The 25,359-nt window shown below is 42.4% G+C and overlaps 1 protein-coding gene across 1 annotated transcript; it reads right to left on the bottom strand.

The window, feature by feature from the left end:
* Nucleotides 1-3,773: 3,773 nt before the first annotated feature.
* LOC130104197 (HMG domain-containing protein 3-like) lies at nucleotides 3,774-9,995 on the bottom strand. The gene is made up of 17 exons (XM_056270666.1): nucleotides 8,942-9,995; nucleotides 8,706-8,845; nucleotides 8,343-8,547; nucleotides 8,157-8,261; nucleotides 7,881-8,074; nucleotides 7,448-7,589; nucleotides 6,648-7,364; nucleotides 6,405-6,485; nucleotides 6,131-6,249; nucleotides 5,888-6,007; nucleotides 5,750-5,797; nucleotides 5,580-5,663; nucleotides 5,313-5,378; nucleotides 4,254-4,314; nucleotides 4,105-4,155; nucleotides 3,928-3,972; nucleotides 3,774-3,845 (listed from the first exon to the last, which is right to left on the bottom strand). Exons 1-14 carry the CDS (start codon nucleotides 9,075-9,077, stop codon nucleotides 4,255-4,257), a joined length of 2,217 nt encoding a protein of 738 aa, XP_056126641.1. The 5' UTR covers nucleotides 9,078-9,995; the 3' UTR covers nucleotides 3,774-3,845; nucleotides 3,928-3,972; nucleotides 4,105-4,155; nucleotide 4,254.
* Between the last annotated feature and the right edge of the window lie 15,364 nt (nucleotides 9,996-25,359).

Raw genomic sequence — 25,359 nt, 5'->3', positions numbered from 1 at the left:
TCACTTACTACAGACAGTACATCAAAGACTTTTCTAGGAAGGCCAGCTGTCTGTATGACCTCCTGAAAGCAGATTCAGAGAAAGTTTCTGACCACCCACGGAAAACAAAACCAAAGAAAGTAAGTCATGTGGTGCCCTCAAACAAGCCAATCCTGTGGACTGACCAGCACCAACAGACACTTGAACAGCTGATTGACTGTTTGCTCCACCCACCAGTCTTAGGTTTCCCTGACTTCACTCAGCCATTTGTTGTACATACTGATGCATCACACCAAGGCTTGGGAGCAGTTCTTTATCAAAAGCAAGATGGGAAGCTTAGGGTCATTGCTTATGGCTCTCGGACCTTAACAGCAGCTGAAAAGAACTATCACTACCACTCTGGCAAGCTAGAATTCCTAGCTCTAAAATGGGCAATCACTGATAAGTTCCGTGATTATTTATACTATGCTCCGACATTCACTGTGTACAGTGATAACAACCCGCTCAGCTACATTCTGTCTACTGCAAAACTGAACACAACTACTTCCAGGTGGGTCGCAGAATTGGCTGACTTCCACTTCACAATAAAGTACAGGCCAGGTAGAGAGAACAGTGATGCTGATGCTTTGTCAAGGATGCCACTGGATGTAGAGTCACTGATGAGAAAATGTTCTGAAGAGCTTCCTCCAGACACTATTGCCGCCACGATACAAGCAGTAGAGGTACAGAAAGAGTCTGTTGCAACTTGGTCACTTTTGGCTGCATCTATGTCAGTATCAGTTGAAGGTGAGACAACCGCTGCATCAATCAGCTCGATTCCAAAAGATGAGATAAGAGGAGCACAAGAATCTGATCCGGTCATCCGTCCTGTGCTCGATTTCAAACGGTCTGGTTCCAAACCGCCAGTTAAGGAGCAAAAAGAATCCAGTTCAAAGACAAAATGCCTATTCCGAGAATGAGACAAATTGACAGTAGAGAGTGATGGCATTCTGTACAGAATCACTACAGCCCGCAAGCAGTTAGTTCTACCAGAGCAGTACAAAGGTAAAGTGATGAAAGAGTTACATAATAACATGGGACACCAAGGTACTGACCGCACTGTATCACTAGTACGTGACAACACAGCCTGATGCATACTGAACTGGTATGCATAGACTTCCTCCATCTTGACAGATGCAAAGGCGGATACGAGTAAATCCTCGTTATTGTTGATCATTTTACACGTTTCATGCAAAGCCTACTCCACCACGTCAAAGTCAGGAAAAACTGCTGCAAATCTCATCTTCAATGACTTTGCCCTGAAGTTTGGGTTCCCCGTCCGCATCATTCATGACCAAGGGGGAGAGTTCGAAAATCAGTTGTTCCATCAGTTAAAGAAACTCAGTGGCATGGCAGGGTCCAGAACAACACCCTAACACCCGATGGGTAATGGTCAAGTGGAACGTATGAACAGAACTTTGTTGCAAATGTTAAAGACACTGACTGAGACACAAAAGTCAAATTGGAAAGAGTCTCTGCACAAACTAGTTTATGCATATAACTGTACCCGTTGTGAAGTGACCGGCTATTCACCATTTTTTCTTCTGTTTGGGAGATCACCCAGGCTTCCAGTTGATATGCTCTTTGGATTGTGCACAGAGGCAGGTCCCAGTAACCAGCGAGACTACGTGGAGAAATGGAAACAAGGGATGGAGGAAGCATACGCCATTGCAAATGAAACTGCTCAGAAAAATGCTGAAAGAAGTAAGAAGTATTATGACACCAAAGTTAGGAGTGCAGTGCTACAGCCTGGCGAGCGAGTTCTGGTTAAAAACCTGACACCAAGAGGAGGACCAGGTAAACTCCGTAACTATTGGGAAGATACAATTCACACAGTAGTGAGACAAATGGGTTAAGACCTGCCGATTTATGAAGTGAGACCAGAAAAGGGTAGGGGCCGCTCCAGAGTCCTGCACAGAAATCTGCTCATGTCCTGTGACCACTTACCTTTTGAGACACAACCAGAAATGACTAACGAGGACAAAAGTAAGAAAAAAAGGAGACATCAGCCTGCATCACAGTCTCTCGACTCTGATGAAGACAGCGGGGATGAATATGACCTTCATCATGAGCCGCTACAGGTCCCCACATACACTGAACCAGCGAGAGAGTCGGAACACAGGCCTCCACCACTGAAAGAGACAGTTGTAGTGCCAGTTCCTGATATGCTACCAGCACAGCTCTTTGTTGAGAAGCAGTTGGAGGGGACAACAACCGTTAAAGACCTACCTGCTGAAGAGATGAACTTGCCTGATGATCGTCCACCAAGGGCCTTTCCTTCATTAACTACTGTTGCTGAACCTGAGGACACTGCTGTTGCTGAACCTGAGGACCCAGCCTATCAGCGGCCACAAAGAGAAAGACACCCTCCAAGACGTATCACCTATGATCAGCTTGGTAGGCCTTCCTTGTACAGTATCCAGCCACAACTGCAATTGTTCTCTGTCTACCCTGCACCAGGACTGGTTCCGTGGTTGCCATCACCACACCAATATTACCTTCAGCCACCCTGCATGTATGGACTTCAGCAATCATAATGCTAGGGATGACAGGTTTGACTTAATTCACAGACTGTTGCTCAAGTACGGACTCACAGAAGATGATTTTCTAGGTCCAGTGCATAAGAGCAGGCACGGCGTTATGGGTGGGCCTGACGGGCCTAGGCCCACCCACTTTTCAACAGGCCCACCCAAAACTTTTCTTCAATTTTTTTTGTCAAGAATTATAAAAAAATCGCCAATAAAGCTCATAATTTGTGCTAAAATAGTCTAAATGTTTAGTTTTAAAAACAATTTTAAGCTGGTTATTTCTTGATGTTTCTGCGCAAGTTCAGCAGACGGTGTTCGGGTTTTCTTCCGATCAGAGGATGTGAGCGGAGAGCGCATTTCTGAATATTCCGCTCTGTTCGCTCATTCTGCAGGCTCGCGCGCTCAACCCAGAATGGCCTGCTGGTTCGAACTTCGAAGATATGTGGAATAAGGCCTTAGGCTACTTAAATAGGGCAGGCTATAGCCTAGTATGGAAGCTTGTTTCCGCCATAGAATAAAACATTTTAAAAGATAGGCTAATTGCGACTTTATTTCACACAATTGCGACTTTAGTTCACGAAATTCTGATTTTATATCTCGCAATTCTGAGAAAAAAAGTCAGAATTGCAAGATATAAAATCAGAATTTCGTGAACTAAAGTCGCAATTGTGTGAAATAAAGCCGCAATTGCATGTTATAAAGTCAGAATTGACGGTGTTCGGGTTTTCTTCCGATCAGAGGATGTGAGCGGAGAGCGCATTTCTGAATATTCCGCTCTGTTCGCTCAAAAGAGGAGAACATCTCAAAAGTCTTGTAGAAGTGATGGACATATGCAATGGGGACGTTTTCCCGAATATCCATGCTTTCTTAAAAGCTCTGATAACACTGCCAATGACATCTTGTACAGTTGAACGCGTCTTTTCCAGTGTCAACCGGATTAAAACACCAAATAGGAGCACCATGCTTACCTCTCGCCTTATGTCCCTCTGTCTGTTGACCTTTGAGAGAGAGCTTACAGTAACTCTCGACTTCGATGAAATCATTGACATTTTCAAGAGCAAACCCCGCCGACTACTCCTGTAATTTCGGAAAGATAGGTAGGCCTAGTGTAACGCAAAGTTGAGGCTCAGAGGTGTCGGAGGGAAAGATGCACGAAAGACGAGAGCGTAGCCTATTTTCCCCGTGTTTAGTAAAATTACTCAAACGTCACACTCGTCCATTTCACAAACCATACCCCTCAATTTCAAGGTTCTCGAGCAAAACCTTGCACCACCAACTCCTCAGATATGGCATGTCAGACTGAAGATAAGAAAGAACAGTTGTAATGTGATTCACCACAATTAACATTAAACATCTTTGTCAACACCAAGACTGCACTTACGGTGGTGAAATCAAAGGCTGCCTCCACAGTTATGTACCAGGTATACTGTAAAGGCAGAAAGGCTATTATGTTGTCATGTCATTTGTATGAGCATAAATTTACCAAGATGAATAAACATGGACAATGGATGTTGTGTGGACATCACTAAACATCCTAAAAATGAGCATGGCAACCCACCATAACCATAAATAATCCACAGTCAATCCCATAATGTTGTAGGGGTAGCCCCTGTTTGAAGAAAGAAAGAACACCCATTATGAAGAATTTACAATGACTATCAACCTTATACAATGTTCTTGTGCATTTTCATTGCAAATGATTATTACCTCAACATCCAGGCCTGACTGTTCTTCCCATGGCCCAGGCATGAGCTTTTGTGCAACAGCCCTGATAAAAATCAAGACAGTGTTACGAAGGATACTTACAATTCAGCTGGGGAACACAAACCGTTTAAAAAATTCAGAGTACAATTCAGAAATTGGTTGAACATGAAATGCCAACAATGCTTACATCCTCTGAACGTGAGGTACTTTAACTATGAAGTTTATCCAAGCAGCCTTGACAAGTCAAAGGAACGCGACTGCCGAGAGTAGATGTATATAAACGTGGGCAAGTCAGAAGAACACGACTGCCAAAAGTAATTGCAATAACACTAGAAGTGCCATGACAGTCATTTTGACCGTTTGGAATTTTATATCTGCAATTATTTTGATCTTTGAAAGATCTAAGATCTAACTTTGAAAGTCAACTATCTGCTGACTTTTTAAATGAATATACAGACACTTTTAGGAAATGTTTTTCATATAAATTACACATAAGGCAAAAAAAAAATTAACATATACCTATTTCGGCCATAGACGGTCATATTGACCACACTGAATTTCGCGGTATTCATTTGTTACATTTCCCGCAAATTATTTTCTATTAGCCTATTTTCTTTATTATATTAAAATAAAATGTTTTATAATTAAGATACTTTTAGTTCTTAAATGTACAGTTTGGTGTTGTTTTTAAAAGATATACTAATACAATAAATGGTAAAAATGACCGCTTGTGGCAGGTCTAGTAGTTATGGAATTCTGTCACTTCTAGTGTTAATGTGGGCAAGTCAGGGGAACGTGACTGCCGAAATATATCATTGTGTAACCTCAATATATCTCTGTAGGCCTTGTTTCCAAAGCCTTGTTCCCACTGTGCAAACAGCGAATCAAGGAACAGTATTCCTCTTTTGCCTGGCATCATCACCTGAGAATAGTCTTGGCAATGAGTTTAAACTTTCATGTGTAATATTCCAATAAGCTTTGTAAAAATGAATCTTCAGATGCTTCTTTTCCACATCAACAGTATAGCTTGAGAAACTTTTTTTGAAAGCATGCATTACTTACACATAGCAAAAAATGGCCTTGTGTCCACAGCGGGAATATAAGTGCATCTTTCTCGGCGGAGTCGACCTTAAAAGAAAGCAAGATATGCTGTTAATTCAAATCAGTTTAATTATTGCTGTCAACCCTCTACAATGCGAGCAAATCACTCGCATATGCAAGTAAATATCACTCTGGGCGACTATTCAAAAATGAAAAATACTAGCCAATGGCGATTCTATTGCCAAGGTGTGCGTAGAGAGTTGGCTGTACAAATGGGTAGGTACTTACAGGAAGACTGCCTAGAGGGTCACAACTCAAGGGTGGGAGCCATGTTGGGGGGATGTGGAGGTCCATAATAAAGACCTTTTTCCCCTAAAGAAAGACAGCTGACTTTGTTGTACTGCACAGAGCTCACATAGGTCCCTCTAAAATATACGTTAATACATGTGTATACATACCTGTAACTCAACCATCTCCTTAACAAGCCTCAGACAAGCATTTCCCACCTGTTCACATGATTTAATGGTTTTTTTTAACTGTATTTACAATTAAAAAATATTGAGTACTTTAACATTCCAACAAAGTCTTTCACCCACCATTGAGTCCATTTCCCTGTTTAGACCTAAAGATAACAGGTTCTCTCTTGTCAAACATGTAGGGCCATCCTTAATCATAATCTCATTGGCAGGCCTACCCTCATCCAGAACATAGCTGACCTACAAGAAAGACAAATTATTAGTAGCATTAAATAATAATAATAATATCAACAAAATCCTTTAATTACTTCAATGAAAGAAGAAGAAATTAAATTCTGTCAAATAAGCTATGCATTTATGTACCAGCTGTTCCTGGAGGGGATGATCTCCTCCAGCTGACCACATTGTTCTACAGGGCCTGAGGTTACTGATGGCAGTAAGTGTTGCACAATGCTGCCCACAATGGTGCGAAGGGCCAACATCTACAAGAAAAATGAAACAGTTACTCTTATTACCGCTAATATACATTAATCTCACTGCATTTGATCTGAAAGTAGCATTCACCTATCCCCAACATTAAACCCCTCCCAGTTAGTAGTAGGCATTAGTTATTTCAACTCATATTCATAGTGCTCACTTTGTGTTTGTGCTTCATCAGTGGGTGGTTGTGCAGCTATGCTTTCAGTGTACCTTGGCTCGGCTGGAGTGAGTTGAGATCCTTAAAGTACAACAATATTTGATGTTATGAACCAATTAAATGACTAGAATATGCATTTCAGTGAAGTTTTTAACTTTTAGACAAAACAAACAATTACGTCACATGGGTCAAGATTAATTACATGACTGACTTTGTATGATCATTGATGTTAAAGCAATTTACTTGTTGCTGAAGATGGCTGAGCCACCACAGTTGTGCTTCGTCGTTTTGATGCAGCATCACCTATGACAGCTTGTCCCAAAGTAGACAAGGTGATGGTGTTTAGAAGTTCAAGCCGACATCCAGAGTTTAACTGCCTCTCCAGAAGTGCTCTATTTGTGGAGGTGTTATGACGATGGATAACACTTCTCATAAGAAATGCATGGGTTGATGGAGTCATGTTATTGAAGAAGTAGTTGCTTTTACGCATTTTGGCAAAGAACTGCTCAGCAACTTGGCTATTCAACCACCCTTTCAGCTCAGGGACAAGTTGGATCCTGCGTAGTATGTCCTTTGGATCTGTGGCATTCTGCTCATGGAAGCGGTCATATAAGACATAGTGCTCAGATGATCCAGTGACCGGATGAGCATTATCCTCCCCACAGTGCACACTTTCATGTAGCCATTGCAGTGATACCAGCAATTTTCCATCCCTGGCTGCCTTCACATTCTCTTCTGTGGGATCAGACAGTCTGCCCTCAAAAGGCTGGAAAGGCAGTGAATGAGGAACCCGCAAATTGGTGTGTGTCGCCAAACCTCTTGCGAAATCATAAACACAGACATTTGGAAAGTGCTTCCAGGAGAGTAACAGGTCTGCAAAGTCCCTGGGACTTTCAGCACGTAGATTAAATTTGATGCTGTATACAATGCCATGTGGGCAAAGTATTACAGACCATCCACCTGAAATTAAAGATTTAAAAGATTGTAAAGTGTGTAATTTACAACAACTTAATACCATAGTTTCCAGAGCGACACAAACTTACCAGATGCACCCCATATGCTTTGGAAGACCTTGTCATATGTTTGTCTGCTCTTCATGTTCTCCTTCAGTCTTGTTATGAGATCAAGGCGGGAGCCCTTGGTGTCGATGTTGCAGGCTTTGCACAATTTTCTCACAACTCCAACCTGATAATACAGGTGAAACTTGAAAAATTAGAATATCATGGAAAAGTTATAATTTTGATGATTATGGCTTACGGCTTATGAAAACCCCAAATTCAAAATCTCAGAAAATTTGAATATTACATGAAATCAATAAAAAACCTTTTAATTTGAATTACTAAAATACATGAACTTTTGCGCGATATTCTAATTTTTCGAGTTTCACCTGTACTTATGACAAACTGTAAAAAGAACATTTACTGGACACTTTCTTACCCCTCAAACCCAGAGAGCTTCATCACATGGCAACATCACCTTTTGTTTGGCCAACTCATCAATCAGATGGTCCTCAGTAACACTGCTCAGCTGTGCTTCAGTTGAAGAGGGGCATGTTCTCACTTTTTTTAATTCTGTGTTAAGAACAGTGCCACTTCGACGTGTTTCACTCCCAATCCAAGGTGCCCAGTGTTCGTAGCTTGGAGTGACAGTGAAAGGGTTGTTTGCACTGCCTACAAAATGTGATGCATTATTTGTAATCCAAATTGTGTTTACAATAGAATCTGATGAAATGTAGTAATCACCACAACTCACTTTGGAAAAAACCACGACTTATCGTCGCAAGATGAACAGAATTCCAAAAACTCTCAATGTCATGTTCTCCGTTGAAGTCATCAGGGGGTGCTTTGAGGTCACTGACTGTAATGAATCACACCATTAGGCAAAAGCAACACTTCTGCACTGAAAACAAACACACAAAATAATCACAATGTCACTTACCTGCCAGCTTGAAAACCCCTTTCCTGTGTAAATCCATGACTACCACAGGTGGGTAAAATCCACAGTTGATACAGGAGTAAGTGTACTCTGTGTCGCACAAAGCCTCAAAGTGGCAATAGGCGTGAAATATGACATTCCTGGGTGGAAACTTCTCTCCTCTTAACCCCTCCAATGAATCCACAACTCTTGACACAGACACATGGTTCTAAAGTGTGGAGCAAACACAAATAAGTCTGAGATTAGACAGAGACATGTTCTTGTTGCTTAAGGATAGAAACTTAAAAATAAAAATAAATAAAAACGATGTAATGTTCCATATAGCCCATAGTCAAGTAATCTGAAGGAGAAAAGATTAATACTCACAGTAACATTTTCTCTGAGAAACAGACAAAGTTCAAGGGTGAGAAAAATATGGTTATCAAAGTTGTGAAGACCATCTTTCCACTCCTGGTACCTATACACCATGTTGCACTGAGGACATATCCTATGGTATGTTGAAATGTCTGTAAAACACAAATCACATTGATATCAACAGATCACAATACTAGCCATCACTGATCACAATTGCTCTTTACATTAGATATGCTTCTCGGACTTACTTTCTATCAAGCCCATCATGCTGACAATCCTAGCTTTTTTGGTAACGAGTACAGCCTCTGCAAGTGCAGGATGTCCAAGGCATAACTGGCACGCTGTCTCAAGAGGAAATAACTGCTTTGGGTATTCGATCTTCATTCTTGGTGTTGTAACTTCTTTTGGAAGTGCTTCTGGAATTTTTTTATCTTTGAAAATGTACTGCACACTTCTCTTTATACCAGTGGTGTCCAGGAGACTGCAACCCTCTGAGCTTGGTGTTGTGGGCACCTCTGACTTGAAGAGGTCTCTTTGGGTTTGAAAAAGATGCCACTTTGAGATGTATATGTGTGGACAAGATGTCCGTGGCTTTGTGCAGGGACAATGCCAGGTGTTCCTTTGAATGTTATAGGTGACATTATCCTTCCAAGTCGGCTAAAACTATGAATGTCTGGCTCATGGATCGACAGGCATATTTGTGATGGAGACCCACCAAAGTCCACAGGCACACAAAGAGGAACATGCGCTGCACAAGCAGCCTTTTGCCTCTTCACACATATAGCTGCTTTTGCCTCTCCAAAAAATTTTACTGCAATCATATCCCTTAGGACGTCTTCTCCGAGAAATGTCTCTGCAGCTATCTCACTACAGTAGTCTACAGAGCGAATGTGAGAGCACAAACTATAGCTTAATCCACTCCGCTGAGCCAACATCTGATACTGCACACATTCCTCTAGCTCACATCTAACTTGATGTATTGTTCCCCATGTTTTCCTCTGGACATGGACTGGCACAGAAAACCCATGTCCAGTTTTTTGCACGGAAAATATGCCATTTGTCTCATCGACAATAACACTCTGCAGATGACAGGCCTGAGTGATGTCATGAGACAAATCAGCATGTCTCCTCAAGAGGTGTGTGTTATAATTCTTCTTGAGGAGACTAAGATTGCAATGAGGACACCTGACAGACTTCCCATAAACCTCTGCTGCACCCTGCACCGGTTGCCGTGCATACAAGTGGTCTTGTGAAGGCTCGGCTGATGGAGTGGCGCGAGGCGGGTAAGGCTCGGCTGATGGAGTGGCACGAGGCGGGTAAGGCTCGGCTGATGGAGTGGCACGAGGCGGGTAAGGCTCGGCTGATGGAGTGGCGCGAGGCGGGTAAGGCTCGGCTGATGGAGTGGCACGAGGCGGGTAAGGCTCGGCTGATGGAGTGGCGCGAGGCGGGTAAGGCTCGGCTGATGGAGTGGCCCGAGGCGGGTAAGGCTCGGCTGATGGAGTGGCCCGAGGCGGGTAAGGCTCGGCTGATGGAGTGGCACAAGGCGGGTAAGGCTCGGCTGATGGAGTGGCACGAGGCGGGTAAGGCTCGGCTGATGGAGTGGCACGAGGCGGGTAAGGCTCGGCTGATGGAGTGGCACGAGGCGGGTAAGGCTCGGCTGATGGAGTGGCGCGAGGCGGGTAAGGCTCGGCTGATGGAGTGGCCCGAGGCGGGTAAGGCTCGGCTGATGGAGTGGCCCGAGGCGGGTAAGGCTCGGCTGATGGAGTGGCACAAGGCGGGTAAGGCTCGGCTGATGGAGTGGCACGAGGCGGGTAAGGCTCGGCTGATGGAGTGGCGCGAGGCGGGTAAGGCTCGGCTGATGGAGTGGCGCGAGGCGGGTAAGGCTCGGCTGATGGAGTGGCACGAGGCGGTTAAGGCTCGGCTGATGGAGTGGCACGAGGCGGGTAAGGCTCGGCTGATGGAGTGGCACGAGGCGGGTAAGGCTCGGCTGATGGAGTGGCACGAGGCGGGTAAGGCTCGGCTGATGGAGTGGCACGAGGCGGGTAAGGCTCGGCTGATGGAGTGGCACGAGGCGGGTAAGGCTCGGCTGATGGAGTGGCGCGAGGCGGGTAAGGCTCGGCTGATGGAGTGGCACGAGGCGGGTAAGGCTCGGCTGATGGAGTGGCACGAGGCGGGTAAGGCTCGGCTGATGGAGTGGCCCGAGGCGGGTAAGGCTCGGCTGATGGAGTGGCACGAGGCGGGTAAGGCTCGGCTGATGGAGTGGCACGAGGCGGGTAAGGCTCGGCTGATGGAGTGGCGCGAGGCGGGTAAGGCTCGGCTGATGGAGTGGCCCGAGGCGGGTAAGGCTCGGCTGATGGAGTGGCCCGAGGCGGGTAAGGCTCGGCTGATGGAGTGGCACAAGGCGGGTAAGGCTCGGCTGATGGAGTGGCACGAGGCGGGTAAGGCTCGGCTGATGGAGTGGCGCGAGGCGGGTAAGGCTCGGCTGATGGAGTGGCGCGAGGCGGGTAAGGCTCGGCTGATGGAGTGGCACGAGGCGGTTAAGGCTCGGCTGATGGAGTGGCACGAGGCGGGTAAGGCTCGGCTGATGGAGTGGCGCGAGGCGGGTAAGGCTGCATAGACTGTGAGGTCAGCTGATTATAACATAAGACCAAATGCCTTTCCATGTCCACTCTTCTTATAACTGTCCTTGAACAGTGGGGGCAGTGGTAATGCCCCACAGTACGGCATGGTAATCTGCATCTATTTAAAATTTGCCCTGAAACAAAAAGGTAAAACAACAAAATAATAGAACAAAAAAAAAAAAAAATAGGACAAATAGAAACGTGTAAAAAGCCTTCGACGTTTAGGGTGGCAACATACCTTCAAAATGTAAAGGTTGCTGCCAGAGCCGGATTATCCATAAGGGCACTTGGGCCAGTGCCCAGGGGCACCAACCATTCACAACCACTAGGGGGGCACCACATGAGTCAAGCTTTAAAAATATTTTTCGTAAATTGTTATATTATTAACTTGAAATTCTTGACAGACCATAAATAAATCGTTTATGAACACTAATTTAACAATAATAATAACAATAATGATTTAATAATAAATTATAAATAAATAAAGATTACATGACCACTATCACTCCCCCCTCCCCAATCTGTCAGAGTTGCGTTGGTCCACAACAAATACGTGCAAATGTGTCATTTTTTTAACGGCTACAAAAAAATGAATTAAAATCAAAACTGGACAGACGTCAATTGAGTGGTTTTGCAAAAAGAAAGTTAAAGAAAGACAAGGACGCTAGACGTAGCTACAATTCACAATGTTCCAGGTATCGAAAGATTTTTTGTGAGAACATCACGGGAATTGCTATCACTAGCAGCGCTGAGTCTGACGAAGCCGGAGCTAACTGTGGAGACGGTAACAAAGAAATGGACTTTGGGGATGTAGTTGACACCTTTGCTTGCGCAAAATCAAGGAAGGAGCAGTTCTGCTAAACTTAATACATGAAAACGTTTTACCAGATTTAGTGCTACACTTATTGTCTCTTATTTGTTCCTCACTAAATAAGGTTTTTTTTTCACTAAATGTTCGATTTTATACAATTATTGTGCACTTGTGATTTTTCTAGACTAAATTTTACTGCTGAGTTACCCACTAATCTAGTTTATATAATAGAATTTTTGTCATAGGTTATGATCATATTTTTTATTTATTTGTTGTTTTTCTTTATAATGAAGTTGTCTGTATTAAGTAGATTATGTTTAACAGAAAATAGTGATTATCAGTTCAACACACAGAGTTATAGAAATTCTACTTGATTTTTTTTTTTTTTAACTGCGCTGGTATCGGATCGGTATAATTCAATACTAAGAATTTTTGGTATCGGATTGGATCGGTTCAGAAGAAATGGTATCGGGACATCCCTAATATTTTCTGGTAGGCTCTAAGTTACCCAGGAGCTCTGTTGACATAGGCTTAGCTAACGTTAGCTACAGCTTGATGAATTGAGTTGAACACAGCAGGAGAGAACGCAACATTAGCCAGCTAGCTAAAGCTCTGGTGGGAAATTATTAGCTAACGCTACGGAGGCCATAATATTTTTGACTCATGGCTGAAGTTAAGTTTCTCCAACTCTCCCCAGGTTGGCAAAAAAAATGCATCTCAAAATGCATCAGATTGATGCTATAAAATATGGAATATTTAAAAATTTTCTTCCGGGGGGGCATGCCCCCGGACCCCCCTAGAGGGGTAATATCCTTCTCACCTTTTTCACCCCTGACCCCTTTTCATGCCTGTAGAGGTAAGAAACCTGATAGATTTATTATTATTTTTGGGCAAACGTGAATTGACGCTGTCAATTAATTTATGTACATTTTTAATTGACACATTTGAATATAGGGGGCCTTTTGAGGTATAGTGCCCAGGGGCACCACACTGTCTTAATACGGCCCTGGTTGCTGCATCCTTCAAGCTAATGAAAGTCGCCTAGCTCTGAAAGTGAGTGAGAAAACGAGAATGAAAACAGTCGGGGAAGTACCTGTGGGAGAAAAAAAAAACGTTTTAACTGAAAATGCATAACGTTAAATTCTCTTCACATTTACACTTCTCAATACAATCAAACAATCACCAATAAACAGAATAAAACAATAAATACAAACGTACCTGCCACACACCAACACTAAAATGTTATCTATGTGGTCTCGGGCCATTAAATAATGCTCAAAATAGAGATTTGCGTTCGTGCTTCTCTTAACTAAAAAAATGTCAAACATTTAAATTAACAAGCAATCAATATAATACTCACATCTGCACACTCTACAAACATTATATTTAAAAAAATCATTAGAATTAATACCTGAATAGAAGGGGAGAAAATCGCTGATGTTTCCCCACAGCGAAGTATGGAATGTAAAAACCCCGCGAATTTACTCCGCCCCGCCCCCGCGAAGTGGAGGTGACGTATTTCCTGTTTGAGAGTGGAGCTCCAATCGCCCACAGTCTGCAGCCAGACCCTTCTCGGAAATCGCGGTCTTTTCCTCATAACACTAGTTTTCAGTGAGGAAACCTGACTCTATCACTCTCGTGATTATTTCTCCCCTTTTTCAGGTGCGTTGTTGATCATTACATTTACTCAACTCAGTTTAAGCTTGTTTAAGATTTAACATGTTAAGAGTGTTGAAGGTGTGTTTTAGTAACATTTTGAGTACGTTAAGTGAGAGAGTTAAGTTTGCCGGGTTTAAAATGTGCGTGTGTAAGCGAAGCCTCGCTCGGTTACAGATAAAAATAGCTTCGTAATGAGAGCAGCCGCCATTTTATGTCAATTGTGAAGTAACAGATACCTATATAATATCTATTTTGCTGTGTTATTTGTATAATGTGTTTCAATCACTTTATCGATATTTTTGGTAAATGTAGTAATGTTTATTGAGCTAAAACTACTTTTTGCTTGATTGACAGCTGTTATATTGGAAAAATGAGTTTATGTTCCAGTGAATTACAGAGTATGCTGTTGTGACTTGAATAAGCCCTATAAAGCTACTATTTTCTGTAGATCTGTAAAATGTATTATTGTTGAAATGATAACACTAAAGTTTTCAGTGAGGAAACCTGACTCTATCACTCTCGTGATTATTTCTCCCCTTTTTCAGGGGTGTAACACAAACACTGCTATGAGTCGTTTGGAAGTGCTTCTTGTGACACCGATAATGCAGCTGTCGTCCTTGATGCGAATTTCTCCGTCACAATATCTCACAGTTAATTAATGCACTAAACGGATGACGCAACCCAACGGCAGAATGGGTTGAAATTATAATACAGTAAAATAAAAATAACACTTTTAAACAAACAAAATCGAGTGGATGAAAGTTCTATTTGTCACTTTGGGCCTGTACTAACACAAATAGCGAAGTCTCCAAGAGTGACGCTCACTTTCATTAAACCGAGGACATGTGCTGCACTCTTTTCGCCATGTGCGATCTCCTTCCCTGTCGTTTCTATCACGTAACTTAAAGGTGCTCTAAGGGATGTCACGCGTTTTTTAGGCCAAAACATTTTTTGTCACATACAGCAGACATCTCCTCACTATCCACTGGCTGCCTGTCCCCTGAACACACTGTATAGAAACGCGATCTCTGTAGACAGCCCAGGCTCCACAAACAGCAACAAAAACAAACTGTGGCGACCCGGGGCCTGTACCATGAAGGTAGCTGAACAAACTCGGAGTTACAGGATTAGTTTTGAGTTGACAAAACCAAACCGATGCAATCAGGCTTTATTGGTACCATGACGCAGCTCATCAACTTTCTCTGTCAACTCAGGCTTTGATCTTAAGCTATGATTACTCCACGAGCGCGTGCACATACCAAAGTGACGTTGGCACCGAACAACCAATCGCGTTCGATATGGATAGAGCGAGAGCAATATTTTCTTTCCGCGGAGGAGCAAGAGATAATCATTCAGAATTACGATGAATTTAAATATGTATTACAAGCTCGAAACAATACGGTCTCTGCTGCCAAAGCAAGAGAAGACTGTTGGAGAAAGATTGCTGATTGTGTTAATGTGTAAGCTAAATAAATACGTTCTTTATTCATGTAAAATGATGTATATATAGGCTATGAATGTATGTGTGTGTGAAATATAGCCTATATTTTTATAATATATAAAAGAAATGTGCATGTACTAATAAAGATTAATATTCATTGATTTTTAGATGCAACTCCAAACATTCTTGGCAGCTGATAAAGACAAAATATAAAAATATAATTCAAAGTAGCCTAGTAAGTATTTACACACAACCTTTTATTATTTTTTTATTAACAGTTGTTTGAGGCAAACCGAAAAAGAGTGAAATTCAGAAAACCAGTGGCGGGCCACTCCTCCAGAATACACTGAGTTGGCTCTGATAGGAATAAGGGACGGCCGATTATGGATGGGATTACAGGTGCTGTACAATCTGACCCTGGTGCCGGCTCCTCTAAGCAAGTAACACTGGGTACGTGTGCGATACATTACTATTTTAAGTTTTAAATATGGCTGACTGTATGTTCTGCAGTCGAGGGAAATGCAGTGTCCCTGTTGAAGCCAGCACACACACACACACACACACAGTCTCCCACACAGAGGTCAGTATGCAGCAGACAGAACACCAGAAACATATTGGCCTACTTTTATTTATCAGGGAGGAGGAAATGAGGAAGACACTCTGTGTTCTGGGACAGTTGCTCAGGTGAATGCACTGGGCTTTTTATTAAGGCAAACATTTGAATGTGTGGCATAAAACAGGGACTGGCCCAAGTTACACATCTCTTTTATTGTAGGATTTTTCACAACCTGTCCCAGAAACTGAAGCCTCTACTCAACAGGCTTCAAAAGAAATGTGAACAAGGTAAGGATTTAAAACCCTTGACATCTATTACAGGTGTTTGTCAAGGAACTTTCAAGGAACTTTTTGTGAGTTGATTAGCCTCCCAAAAACTTGTAATGATCATGTTTGTGGTGGAATTATGTTTCAGGTGGAAACAGACTCAGTCAGGGCCCTTTACAAAAGGAGCCTATAGAGCTAGACTGCACACTAAAGGAGCCTATGGAGCTAGACTGCACACTAAAGGAGCCTATAGAGCTAGACTGCACACTAAAGGAGCCTATAGAGCTAGACTGCACACTAAAGGAGCCTATGGAGCTAGACTGCACACTAAAGGAGCCTATAGAGCTAGACTGCACACTAAAGGAGCCTATGGAGCTAGACTGCACACTAAAGGAGCCTATGGAGCTAGACTGCACACTAAAGGAGCCTATAGAGCTAGACTGCACACTAAAGGAGCCTATAGAGCTAGACTGCACACTAAAGGAGCCTATAGAGCTAGACTGCACACTAAAGGAGCCTATAGAGCTAGACTGCACACTAAAGGAGCCTATAGAGCTAGACTGCACACTAAAGGAGCCTATAGAGCTAGACTGCACACTAAAGGAGCCTATAGAGCTAGACTGCACACTAAAGGAGCCTATAGAGCTAGACTGCACACTAAAGGAGCCTATAGAGCTAGACAGCACACTAAAGGAGCCTATGGAGCTAGACTGCACACTAAAGGAGCCTATAGAGCTAGACTGCAAAGGAGCCTATAGAGCTAGACTGCACACTAAAGGAGCCTATAGAGCTAGACTGCACACTAAAGGAGCCTATAGAGCTAGACTGCACACTAAAGGAGCCTATAGAGCTAGACTGCACACTAAAGGAGCCTATAGAGCTAGACAGCACACTAAAGGAGCCTATGGAGCTAGACTGCACACTAAAGGAGCCTATAGAGCTAGACTGCAAAGGAGCCTATAGAGCTAGACTGCACACTAAAGGAGCCTATAGAGCTAGACTGCACACTAAAGGAGCCTATAGAGCTAGACTGCACACTAAAGGAGCCTATGGAGCTAGACTGCACACTAAAGGAGCCTATAGAGCTAGACTGCACACTAAAGGAGCCTATGGAGCTAGACTGCACACTAAAGGAGCCTATGGAGCTAGACTGCACACTAAAGGAGCCTATAGAGCTAGACTGCACACTAAAGGAGCCTATGGAGCTAGACTGCACACTAAAGGAGCCTATGGAGCTAGACTGCACACTAAAGGAGCCTATAGAGCTAGACTGCACACTAAAGGAGCCTATAGAGCTAGACTGCACACTAAAGGAGCCTATAGAGCTAGACTGCACACTAAAGGAGCCTATAGAGCTAGACTGCACACTAAAGGAGCCTATAGAGCTAGACTGCACACTAAAGGAGCCTATAGAGCTAGACTGCACACTAAAGGAGCCTATAGAGCTAGACTGCACACTAAAGGAGCCTATAGAGCTAGACAGCACACTAAAGGAGCCTATGGAGCTAGACTGCACACTAAAGGAGCCTATAGAGCTAGACTGCAAAGGAGCCTATAGAGCTAGACTGCACACTAAAGGAGCCTATGGAGCTAGACTGCACACTAAAGGAGCCTATAGAGCTAGACTGCACACTAAAGGAGCCTATAGAGCTAGACTGCACACTAAAGGAGCCTATAGAGCTAGACTGCACACTAAAGGAGCCTATAGAGCTAGACTGCACACTAAAGGAGCCTATAGAGCTAGACTGCACACTAAAGGAGCCTATAGAGCTAGACTGCACACTAAAGGAGCCTATAGAGCTAGACTGCACACTAAAGGAGCCTATAGAGCTAGACAGCACACTAAAGGAGCCTATGGAGCTAGACTGCACACTAAAGGAGCCTATAGAGCTAGACTGCAAAGGAGCCTATAGAGCTAGACTGCACACTAAAGGAGCCTATAGAGCTAGACTGCACACTAAAGGAGCCTATAGAGCTAGACTGCACACTAAAGGAGCCTATAGAGCTAGACTGCACACTAAAGGAGCCTATAGAGCTAGACAGCACACTAAAGGAGCCTATGGAGCTAGACTGCACACTAAAGGAGCCTATAGAGCTAGACTGCAAAGGAGCCTATAGAGCTAGACTGCACACTAAAGGAGCCTATAGAGCTAGACTGCACACTAAAGGAGCCTATAGAGCTAGACTGCACACTAAAGGAGCCTATGGAGCTAGACTGCACACTAAAGGAGCCTATAGAGCTAGACTGCACACTAAAGGAGCCTATAGAGCTAGACAGCACACTAAAGGAGCCTATGGAGCTAGACTGCACACTAAAGGAGCCTATAGAGCTAGACTGCACACTAAAGGAGCCTATGGAGCTAGACTGCACACTAAAGGAGCCTATAGAGCTAGACTGCACACTAAAGGAGCCTATGGAGCTAGACTGCACACTAAAGGAGCCTATAGAGCTAGACTGCACACTAAAGGAGCCTGACTGTGAGCTGAGGAGGCTCCACATTTAAAAAATATGTGTAACAGCTGGATTAAACTGATCTCAGCATGTGAACTTATTTAACCAAGTAACACTTTAGCATGAATATTTATTAATGCAACTTTCTATTGCTTTCTTTCTCCCCCCCATCCCACAAAACCAATAAAACATTTTGAGACCTATCTGCAGTTTCAATGTGCTTTTATTAAGTGTAATATTGTATGGTGATTGCAACTACATTTGCACCAGCTGGGTGGTCAAGTGTGTTCGGGTCAGTTTCATCGGGGAAAAGCTTTCTGTGGTGTTCTGGCTCCTTTCTATGGTGGCTATATTGTGCAGAATGGCACATGCAGACACTATCTGTGATGCCCACTCTGGTGACTCTTAAGCGCCGAAGACAGTTGAAACGTGCCTTTAGAATGCCGAAGATCATCTCTAACTTTTACTATGGTTTTACTGACACATGAGGGTCATGATAGGGGATTATTTGTGTAGGTTTTGCTGTCCCAATTCAAATTAACAGTGTTTTGTACTGTACCAAATTGAACTAGCTTTCCTCAAAGCGCTGACACAACATACTCACGGAAAGATGGTTATCTGTTAATTTTACTATTAATTTAAAGATTCATCTCACAGAAAATAATAATTTCACATGTTCACATAATCTCTACCTAAACATTAAGGCTGTGAAAAGACTTTCTATTAACATAATCTGCCTCATGTTCTCCTAGAGAAGTGGAGATTGCAACATGTGTGCAGGCTATTGCTCCAATGACTCTATAGGGAATCCTATCATGAGATTAAAATAATGCTTAACATGTAGGCTACTGTATTATATAGTACATTTGTGAAATTTGCTTTTTGAAAGAAAAAAAAACGTGATGTCACCCTATCAATATATTTTTCCTGGCAATTTTATACAAACCCTCTCTTATGGACATGGTCAATAAATGTCTGGGGAACACTATTAAACTAATGTACTCCTGCAGAGCGAGGACCACCTTGCGAATGGTTCGACAAACCGTGTTTTCCCCTAGATTCTGTGCATCACCGATCGTGCAAGTATGTAGGCTACCATTGCAAAAAAAACGCAACGCAATACCATTTATGGTACAGTAAGTGCATGAATTCGATGTGTTGAATTATTTATGTGCGGCTCAAGAAGTTCGCAAAGATAAGATTTTCCTTCCGCAGAAAATCTGTATCTTTCATACACAATCAGGAAAGGCAAGGGGATTTTGTCCGGCTAAAAACTCTTTCTCTACGATGTGCTCGTCTAACAATTTGCGCTGAGATGTCCACAGGATTTGAAAGAAAATGTAAAGCCATTGCAACAAACACTGGGAATTAGTTACGTCACCTATATGTTTCTTTGCTCACAGCTGATTGGTCAAACTTCAGTCTGAGATCTCGAATCCAGAACTTAACCTGCCCCGGAGCAGGTTAGCCGTGCAGCGTAAGGTACCATGGGAACGAACACCGATTAAAGCCGAGCTACTTTCATAGTACCTAAAACCCAGGGTTGGCGAAAACTAAGCTGAAACATAGCTGGCTTGCCACCTAAACCGGCTTCATGGTATAGGCCCCCGGTCCCTGAAACATAACAAACTGTTCCAGCCAATGACCGACAAGAAGGGTTTGGGGGTGTGGTTTGAGGGGTTAGTGTGCAGATGAGGAGGAGGGAGGGTCTAGCTAGCCTCCGTTTTGTTTGACAATATGTTCGAACGTCAACAAGAAGTGACGTCACCCAGGATCGCTTAGAGAACCTTTAACGCAACTTGCGTCCGTAAACTTTAAACAATCTAAATGCTGATTGGTCAACATTAATACACTTCAGTTCAACAGAACACCTTATTTGAGTAAAAGGAAAACAGTATAAATAATAAAGAAACAAAGAATATTGGTACATTTAGTTACATCACATAATCAAAAAAAAAAAAAATCATAAATATTTTAATACTTAAGGCAGATTTTAAGGGGTCCCGACACGTGTAAGAAAATAAACTTGCTATTCAACACTCTGGCACTGTGAGAGCTTCCCTTCACACGCCAATTGATTTGTAATCAGTTTTACCAAGCAAACAAGATATACTATACTCTAATAAAAATAAATATACTTTCAATACTATTTGCCTTTTGGAAAAACACTATTCAATTATTTTCATTATTGACTGTATTTATAATTAGAATTTTTCTCACTTTGCTTTTGTCACTGAACTGGTTGCAATGCCTTGTGGAGGTTTTATTTATTGTAATAATAATGTGTAATAATGTAATAATGTGGTTAACAGAATATGATACATTCAACGCTATCTCACGACCAATTCGTACGAGTGATTAAAAGGTGGCTAATTCGTACGAATTCATACGACCTAACTCATACGAATTCATACAATTTGTCTAAACCCACGTGATGGATAGGTTTAGGGGCGGGTTCAGGGGTAGGTCATTCGTACGAATGTATTTGGCAACTCGTAAAATATGGATGAATTAGTAAAAATCGTATGAATTCGTACGAGTGAGGTCATATGAATTGTACAAATTAGCCACCTTGTAAAATGAGTACGAAGAGCCATGAGATCGGGTTGGATACATTATGTCATCTTGTCAGTTATGTTTGAATCTTGGATCCTCATAATGAAAGTATTCAATATTTTATGATATTTAAATGCAGTTTTGCACATTTTTGCTGTTTTGTGATGCTCTGTAATCTGTTCTAATGCATTTTACTTACTTACGCCTACCGCCCAACTTTGGCCATACCTCCTCACATCTGCATTCAGGTCACGGCGCCAGCTATTCCTTGGCCTGCCTCTCTTCTTTTTCCCTTGTGTGTTCCAAGGCTGCTGACCATCATCCAGGCATGACCAAGACGAAACATCATCGGCACCATGGGTGACTCCAATGCCAAGATCGGCAATAACAACCAAGGGTATGAGAAATAATGGGAAAATTAAGGCTTGGGGGAGATGAATGAGAAAGGGGAGAGATTTTCCAACCTATGTGCCACTACCAACCTAGTCATAGGCAGGAGCTTCTTCCAACATAAACGAATACATAAGGCTACCTGGGTGTCACCAGACCTGATGACGGAAAACCAGATCGACCATGTATGGATCGGGAAAAAGTTCAGAAGATCTCTTGAAGATGTACGGGCCAGAAGGGGAGCGGATGTTGCATCCGACCACCATCTCCAGGACGCCCCCTTGAAGCTCAAGCTGAGGCGGAACTGGACAGGGCAATCGAGTCAACGCCAGAGGTATAACATCAGTGCTCTGGAAGAAACAGCCAGGCTAGAAGTGTTTCGAAGCACACTCTCAAAAAAGGCCCAGATCCTACAGCAGCGGATCGACAGAAAGACCATGGATGAAAAAGGGCAGAGCATTAAAGAGGTAATAACATCAACATGTAAGGAAGTGCTAGGGAACAAGAAGATGGGACCAAAAGAATGGATCTCAGTGGGGACTTTAGAAAAGATCCAGGAGAGGAAAAGGAAGAAGGCAGAATAAACAGTAGCCGCACACGTGATAGAAAAGCCAAGGCCCAAGAGCAGTTTAGAGAAGCAAAAAGAATAGTAAAGTGGAGTATAAGGGCAGACAAGAGAAATTACATGGAAGCACTGGCAGCAGAGGCAGAATATGCGGCTCAAAATGGTAACATGAGAGAGCTGTATACAAACATCAAAAAGCTCTCAGGTAAATTCAGCCAATCAGAGAGGCCAGTTAGAGACAGAGAAGGAAAAGCTATTCCAGGGATTGTTCTGATGAATAATAGACTTCAATTTGATTCAGTGCCGTGCTTTTTAAAAGAAATTAAGATAAATGGCCCTATTTTAACGATCTGAGCGCATGGTCTAAGGCCACGTTTACACGTAGATTTCCCTTCGTTTGTGCCTTTCGTTTACACGCAAACGGAGAATTCGCCTCTGAAAACGATTCTTTCTAAAAACTCTGGCCAGATTGGAGATTTTGGAAAACTTCGTTTGCATGTAAACTGAGAAACACTGACTTTTAGGCAGCCGACGTCACAGTATGCGACAGAACTGGCACCTGTGTCAAAGGTGCGACCTATGTTTACATTTTCATTTAGCTTTGGTGATCATGGATGCATTCAGAGTAGCAGTCGCATTTATGTTGGTGCTGCTCTATTATGTTGAGGAGCTGTTGTTGCAATTTTCAAGATTCTGATTGGCTAACGTGGGCTTGAGCTGCTCGTTACACTGCCACCTACAGGTTTGCCATGCTCTTGACGGCATATATACTTTTCTGAAAACTGACAGGTGTGCACAATGTTATTTTTGAAAACGGAGAGGGTGAAATGTCCGTTTATGAAAAGAGCCGGCCACGTGTAAACGTAGCCTAAAGCGCAAGTGCACTTAGGGCGTGTCCAAATCCACTTTTGCTAGTTTAACGATGGGAAAAATGGTCGGCACACCCGGCTCATTGTCTAAAAGGGTTGTTCCTATTCTCTTAATGAGTAATGGGAGTGTTTTGGGCTTAACGTGCAATAAACCAATCAGAGTCTCATGTCCCATTCCCTTTAAAAGTCAGTTGCGCTCGCGCCATGGCGGATTCGCTATTTACATGATGGAATTTGCAAGTGGAAAAACTGAACACGTGTCCAGGGAGCAAACGGATACACTCGTGCGCGAGGTTAAAGAGCACAAACACACCATCTACGGGACAAGCCGCATTTCACCATATACATTTTTTTTACACAATAATAATCTTTTACATTGTAATCCTTTTGTTTTTAATATTTGTTATGTTTGTGTGGTGCGCATCCCTGTGTGTGTAATAAGCAGAGTGTACTGTTGCGCGCGCGTTGGATACGCCTACAAGCGCACATTACTAACACGCTCTTTAAATAACAAAATGTTTTTGTTGGTCAATGGCCAGCGCAGTCTATTTCAGTTCCGCAAAAGAGCAACGTGCCAACAGTGCGCCTGAACACACCTCGTTTTCAGACCAGCAGCCCATGGGCGCAGAGATGGGCACATATGCATTTGCTATTTAAACAACGTGGCGCAGGACGTGAAAATGATAACTGCGTCGGGCTGAAACTAGCAAAACACACTTGTGTCGCGCCTGGCGCTGTATTGCGCTATGTGTATGATAGGGCCCATGGCCAATGCCATTTGTTATTATAGGTTTTATAGGTCATTCTTTTATTGCAGACATAAAATCATGGATGTTGTGTATGCTGTGAAGATGATCATACTGGTTTGGACCTTCACCTCTGCCTGAGAAGTCAATGATTGCAAGAAAATTCTTCTTGGAAATGTTTCAATTCTCTGGGAATGTTCGTAGGAGGGTCAGTTTAATGAGCTGCAGTGTGTGTCCTAAAGAGTCATGGATGAAGAATGTGAAGTACTTAATGAAACCCACTTTGTTCTGATGTTCTCATTTCTTCAGTGTTTCGCGTAGGAGCACACATTTTGATTGTGTTAAGTTGCTTGCAGCTTCTCATTGAACTGCATTAAAAAGCTGATCAATGCTGCATTAAATTGAACACGTTTAATGATGCTGAGGATGAAAATGCCACAACAGTCTATAAAAAGCAGTTCCTTGACAAGCCCTGTAAAAGAGAAACCAACATCTCATGTGTTTACAAGCCAAGTATAAACATGACAGCAACATTTATATTCTTTTTCCAAGCAAGTTGGGGAATGAAACAACAAAATGCACTGTCACCAGGTACTGTTTAATTTATTAGGCATCAAAGGATTTCAATAAATATCACACAGTTTTGGATGAAAATATAAATTGTGTGTGCCTACTTTATGTTTGACCTCATGAAGTTTTAAAATCTAGAACAGCCTGCTGTTGGAGATAAAATCACTGCAGATTTTGTTCAGCAAGATATTGTTTGACATTCCATAATTTTACTTTAGTTTACTGTTCCAGATTACTTGCAAAAATTAAGGAAGTTGCTCTCAAACCTCTTGTCAGCATATTTGTAACTTTTAAGAAATTATTTGAGGAGTCAAAGTCCATGGATCATATACATGTTATATCTAATCTTTATCAGAACTACAGTATAAAGTGAACATATGAATCTGATGTTGTTTTCATGATTTCATAACAGAGTCAGATCAATATTTTGTGTCTAATTATTTACTTATGTGGCAAGTAGCCGTGTAAAAAGCGGGATAATGTACATCCAGCCAGTTGTTATCTCAGAATAAACCTGCTTGTTCAGTCACACTGTACCACTTATTACATGCCATTTCACCTCATAAATAAGTATAGGGGTAAGATATTTGATTTGAGAGGAAACTGTTTAAAAGTTGTTCACGTTTATTTTTTTTACTGTAATCCATTGCGGTAATACAAAACAATTGTCTCAAAATGGCAACAGCTGCATTTGTATGAAACAAGAGAAAGTGAGTCCGCGACACCGGATGACAATTAGCTGTACACAAAATATTGATTTCAGTTTTAATATTTTAGAAGCTCACCAAACGCAAAACTTCCACGAGGGAAACCATTCAAGCAAGCGTAAATTACCGACTTCAGTTACCCGGATGAGCTTGTGTTATCTAAATACCGCTGTGCGATTGACCAATCAGAATCAAGTATTGCACAGAGCCGTGTAATAATGAATTTTAGATCAGATCAGAGTACAGTACTTTATAACCATCTTTTTTATTTTCTGTATCTTCAAACTATTTTTGTAACATACACATAGGTTTTCATTCTGTTTTATAGACTTTTAGTTTTGTTTTTCATTATTTCCCTGTGTTTCTGTTCCTGTGCCCTTTGTTCCCTATGTTACCGCTTCTCATTTGTTGTCATAGTTACTGATTAGGTTTCCCTCCTTATTGATTATTTCACTGG

The sequence above is a fragment of the Rhinichthys klamathensis genome, unplaced genomic scaffold, assembly GCF_029890125.1.
Source record: "Rhinichthys klamathensis goyatoka isolate OS25496 unplaced genomic scaffold, OSU_Roscu_1.1 h1tg000304l_1, whole genome shotgun sequence".
NCBI classification, from domain to species: domain Eukaryota; kingdom Metazoa; phylum Chordata; class Actinopteri; order Cypriniformes; family Leuciscidae; genus Rhinichthys; species Rhinichthys klamathensis.
The sequence above is the reverse complement of the archived record's forward strand: the minus strand, read 5'-3'. Positions and strand labels throughout refer to the sequence as shown.

Excerpts from the sequence above, each read along its gene's own strand:
- LOC130104197 (XM_056270666.1), bottom strand. The coding sequence starts at position 9,077 with ATGAAGATCGAATACCCAAAGCAGTTATTTCCTCTTGAGACAGCGTGC. Across the intron at positions 8,262-8,342 it reads AGGGGTTTTCAAGCTGGCAG|TCAGTGACCTCAAAGCACCC; the intron begins GTAAGTGACATT and ends GATTCATTACAG. Across the intron at positions 4,315-5,312 it reads AAGGCCATTTTTTGCTATGT|GGCTGTTGCACAAAAGCTCA; the intron begins GTAAGTAATGCA and ends GATTTTTATCAG.